At 37.3% G+C, this 4,621-nt stretch overlaps 1 protein-coding gene across 1 annotated transcript; it reads right to left on the minus strand.

Annotated features, from left to right (window-relative positions):
- Nucleotides 1-1,222: 1,222 nt before the first annotated feature.
- On the minus strand, nucleotides 1,223-2,739 carry Sod2 (superoxide dismutase 2). The gene has a single exon (XM_081731486.1). It carries the CDS (start codon nucleotides 2,581-2,583, stop codon nucleotides 1,921-1,923), a length of 663 nt encoding a protein of 220 aa, XP_081587612.1. The 5' UTR covers nucleotides 2,584-2,739; the 3' UTR covers nucleotides 1,223-1,920.
- Nucleotides 2,740-4,621: the final 1,882 nt, after the last annotated feature.

Genomic DNA, 4,621 nt, shown 5'->3' on the forward strand with positions numbered 1-4,621 from the left:
CAACCTTACCCACCTAAACGTAAAACTCCAAATCATCCTTTCTCCAGCTGTATTTTTTTTTTACACACACAAAAAAACAACCTTACCTCAAACTTACAAGGATGCATTTTTATACTATATATTATTATTAATAAAAAAAATGGGGTTAAGTTCCAAAGTTGGGCGTCCGTTTCCAGCAAAATTTTTAAAATTTACAGAAAAGATATGGATAATTTGATTGTTTGTGTGCTTGATAATATTTAAGGGTCTCGAAAAATATGTTTATTTGTTATATATAAGCGGTTATAAACATGGGACTACACGCCGAACGGAGGGAACTACTTGGCGCAAGGTAGCCGACAGTTGCATTGTGGAAAAAAAAATGAAATGAAATCTTTGAGTTTTACGTCCCACGATTATGCCGGTTAGGCTAAAGGAGACGGTGATTATGAGAAATGAATGAAATGGTGGAATGAAGAAAGTGGGAGGAAACGGGAGAACCCCGAGAAAACCCACGCACACGGTGTTTGTCCACCACAAAGTTCACTTGGCGGGGGCTGGGATCGAACCCGGGACCCCAAGCACCAGAGGTGAACGCTCTACCACTGAGCCACCGCGGCCCCTGCATTGTGGGAAAGTAACGAGTATTTATGTTATCAACATGGAGAATGTACAAGGGCCATGAACTAACAGTTTTAACATTTGTGAAGCAATACGTTGATAACGAGCAAAATCTTTTAAAACTTTGTGAAGAGCACGAATTAATTAACCTAATAACAAATTGCAGAAAATGTGAAAAGGAGATAAGAGCGAAAAAACGTGGCGAATGCGGACGCCCAACTTCGGAATAAATGCCAAAAAATGGGTAAGAGTGCACTTTGTGCAGAATATTCATAGAGACAGATACAATAAATAGCAATACGAGCAATTACACTATTAATTTGAACAAAATGGGTCCAAACTGCCCTAAACCCTAAGCTAATCCAACCCTATCCTACTTACTCCTACCTTGCGTCATGTCAGCAACGTGACAAAATCACTTTTTCTGCATAAAGTGCATTCTTCGTGCCAAAAACTGAAATAAACGTGTCACGGTCGTTTAGTAAGTGCACAGTCCGTCAAAAATAACTGGGAACCACTGGCATTGAGCATACTTTCATGTATTTTGTATCAGGAGGATATTCTTTTTATCCAATATATTCTGTGGTCACCCGACAAAAACTTTTAATGAATACAATTGCACTTGAGCAAAATATTCATTTTATTTGTATATCGATATATTAATTTTTATTTCGTAAAACTGATTTCGTTTTCTCAGCACATACTGAAATTGTATACAACTATCATAGGATGATGAAAGCGAAGTGTGTACAGATACCTGAAGCATACTAAAATAAACAAAGCTTCATACATTACTTACAGTTATAAGTATAATAGTGTCTTTCAATCCTAGGAAAGTACAGAATGGTGTAAAAGTTATACAGAATTCCACTAGCTTTGTAAAGACATCACAAAATAACGGAAATAAAATCGATTATACACTACTACTGGGAGATAATACCTATACATGCATTTCATTCTAGCAGTAAATCCGTTAGAATATATTCACTCGGAATAAGTCTCTGGACTTATATAGTGTTCTTTTAGTCTTAGAAAAGTGTCAACAACAGCTGCAACAAAGGCGTATTCTACGTAAGAGATCCACTAAGGATCACAAAACTGCTTTCATCACTAAGATGTAATAGCCAGAAACACTCCATATGATCGAATTACATGCACGGGACGAACTAATTCATGTTTCTTAGCGAAAAAAAGACAGACATATGAAGCTCTGCTATCATTTTACCCGGGACACTTATTTTACAATCTCAACAGGGCCCATATAGTGTTAAATCAATTATTCGCATATTTTAAACGTTTGCTACCATTTGAAGTCTAGCCTTAACGAGCTTTAGCTCGTTTTAAACGCTCTGAAACATCTTCCCAGTTGGCCACTTTAAAAATTGCTTTCACATAATCAGGACGTACATTCTTGTATTGCAAATAATAAGCATGTTCCCACACATCAATTCCAAACAGAGGAACCAGGCCAGTTGTTGGTTCCAAAGGATCCTGATTAGCACAAGCCGCAATTTGCAAGCGACCTGTTTGCTTATTGTAACCAAGCCAAGCCCAACCAGAACCTTGCACACCCACTGCAGTAGCAGACAGTATATTTTTAAAATTCTCGAACGAACCAAAATCTTGTTTAATCGACTCCAATAGTTCTCCTTTCGGTTCTTCTCCTCCGCACGGAGTCAAATTATTCCAGAAAATAGAATGATTGATATGACCACCTCCGTTGAATCTCAAAGCAGGTCCAAGGGTGATTATTGTTCCCACATCATTTTTAGCTTTTGCTTCTGCTAATTTCTCCTCAGCAATATTTAGATTGTTCACGTAGGCTGCATGATGTTTACTATGATGAAGCTGCATAATCTCTGCACTGATTACCGGCTCCAAAGCATTGTAATCGTACGGGAGATCAGGTAACGTGTGCTTGTCCTTTCTGACCTCACGAACGAAATTTCGGACTGATAGAAAACGTGTCACACTGCGAAACATTATTAAAAATGTAAATTTGATTGCGTCACAATCAAATTATATTTCTTCTTTAAATCTTATGAATAACTATCGAGTTCTTTAGCACTACACCACTTCTCACAAGGTACAATGTTTGCGGAAGGACTTCAGAACACTTCTTTTTCTTCTTTTTCTTGCAGAAATGTGTAATATAATGCCAGGTCTATCTACAAAAACTGTTCAGGACACCGTCAAAAAATTTCAACTTCTATGTGAAACACTGCTACCATTTTCTGGTGGCTTCATACCGTATCAGTCATCGCAAAATTCGCTCTACATAACGCAATGGTGCTAACTGTAAAAAATTGTGAATGATTCCAAACGATTCATTACCACAGAACTTGCGATACTGAAGGTATAAAGCAAAATCAAAGGCTCATCCCATGACGATTTGTGTCAGCGCTACACGAAATGCGCGATTTCGTTCGCGTTAATCGGCATAGTATTTACAAGATCTTTTTGCTATCTAGCGATGCGAAGTTGTTCTCAGAATTTCGTGAAGACTAGTACGGAATACACTTCCTTATTTACTCATCCTTATTTATATTGTGGAGCGTAGCCCAATGCAAAACATGCAAAAATTAAATATAATTGTTACGCCGATTATCACACACTGGCACTGAGTGTAGGTTAAGGTATATCGAAAACTAAAATACAAATTAGAGATGGATATTAGTGAACTTTACTCAAAATATGCGTTTTAGTTTGCGGTAATCGGCATTGCACTTAGAATTGCTTTTTACACCTTTTCCATTGCGATCCACACAATTTTTTCGAAGATTAATATGGAAGGATGGTCCATGTTGCAAATTTTCCGTATTTGTATTGACGAAAATTGCTGACCGTGTCACAAAGCAACATAAAAAAAAAGATATGCCTATTATCACAAACTTACATGCAAGTTTTACGTTCCATTGATCGAAATGGTTACGGAATGGTAGCCTAGGCCTCCATCCTCCTCTAAGAATCTAAAGGTGTCTACTAGCCAACAAATTAAATCTACAGGTTTAAATATTAAATTACTCATAATTAATAACCTGTCTATGCAATTTATATCTTATATATTGTAATACATGTTATATTTCATTGTTGTTAGCAGTTCTGTTGTACTCAGACGTATCTTCTTAGAGCAAGTGCATATATATATAACGCATAAACCCGAAACCTAATTTTTGCCAATTATCTTACAAAGATTGTATAATATTTTTATTGTAACTAAGTCTAGGAGAGCCATTCTGTACTAGTCTTCGCAAAATTCTGCGTACAGAAACGCATCACGAGTATTAAAACTACTATGCCGTATTGCAAAGTAAAACGCAGATTTTGCAATGTGTCTACGCAAGCTCTTACGGAATGGGGCCTTATGGTGAATTAATTCTTTTCATTTATGCCTGTATTAAAGTGTCACCAATACTCTGCGAGATTAAACTTAACATTAGGTTCTATGGAAATGAACTGTACAATGAAATCTATAATGTGGTATTAATAATTGTTGGATAATGGAGAGTGCGTTTTTCGAGAAAGCAGATGAAATATAACTTACTTGATCAAAATGCTGCTGTACATTGTAAGTGAATCCAAGTGGATGTATAATACAGCAGCACAGGCCCGTATCCACGGGGGGCTAAACTTTGGCTGGCCCCCTAAAAGTTTTACGGTAGGCTTCCAAATGAACTATAATATGGCGATGAAGTATGATATGATTGGGTCGGGCCCCCCTAACTTCTACCGCCCCCCCTAAATTTTTGAGCTGGCTACGGGCCTGGGCCAGCACTTGGGTGTATAACGAATCCAAATGGTATTTCATGAAAATGAATCCATATAGGAATGTGAGTAATGTATGTGATATTCCCGCAGTGGAAGACATTCAGAAAACTGTCAGTTTGAGAGCAAAACCTCTTCAGCATAAGTAACTAGGAGGGTTTTGAGTTTCTTACAATTTGTTGCATGACACGGGCACTGAACTTTGTATAATGGAGACAAACAACATAATTCGCATGTGTAGACATAATACTGTTCT

This window comes from Thermobia domestica, chromosome 11 (genome assembly GCF_964235325.1).
Source record: "Thermobia domestica chromosome 11, izTheDome1.hap1.1, whole genome shotgun sequence".
Lineage (NCBI taxonomy): Eukaryota > Metazoa > Arthropoda > Insecta > Zygentoma > Lepismatidae > Thermobia > Thermobia domestica.

Excerpts from the sequence above, each read along its gene's own strand:
- Sod2 (XM_081731486.1), bottom strand. The coding sequence starts at position 2,583 with ATGTTTCGCAGTGTGACACGTTTTCTATCAGTCCGAAATTTCGTTCGT.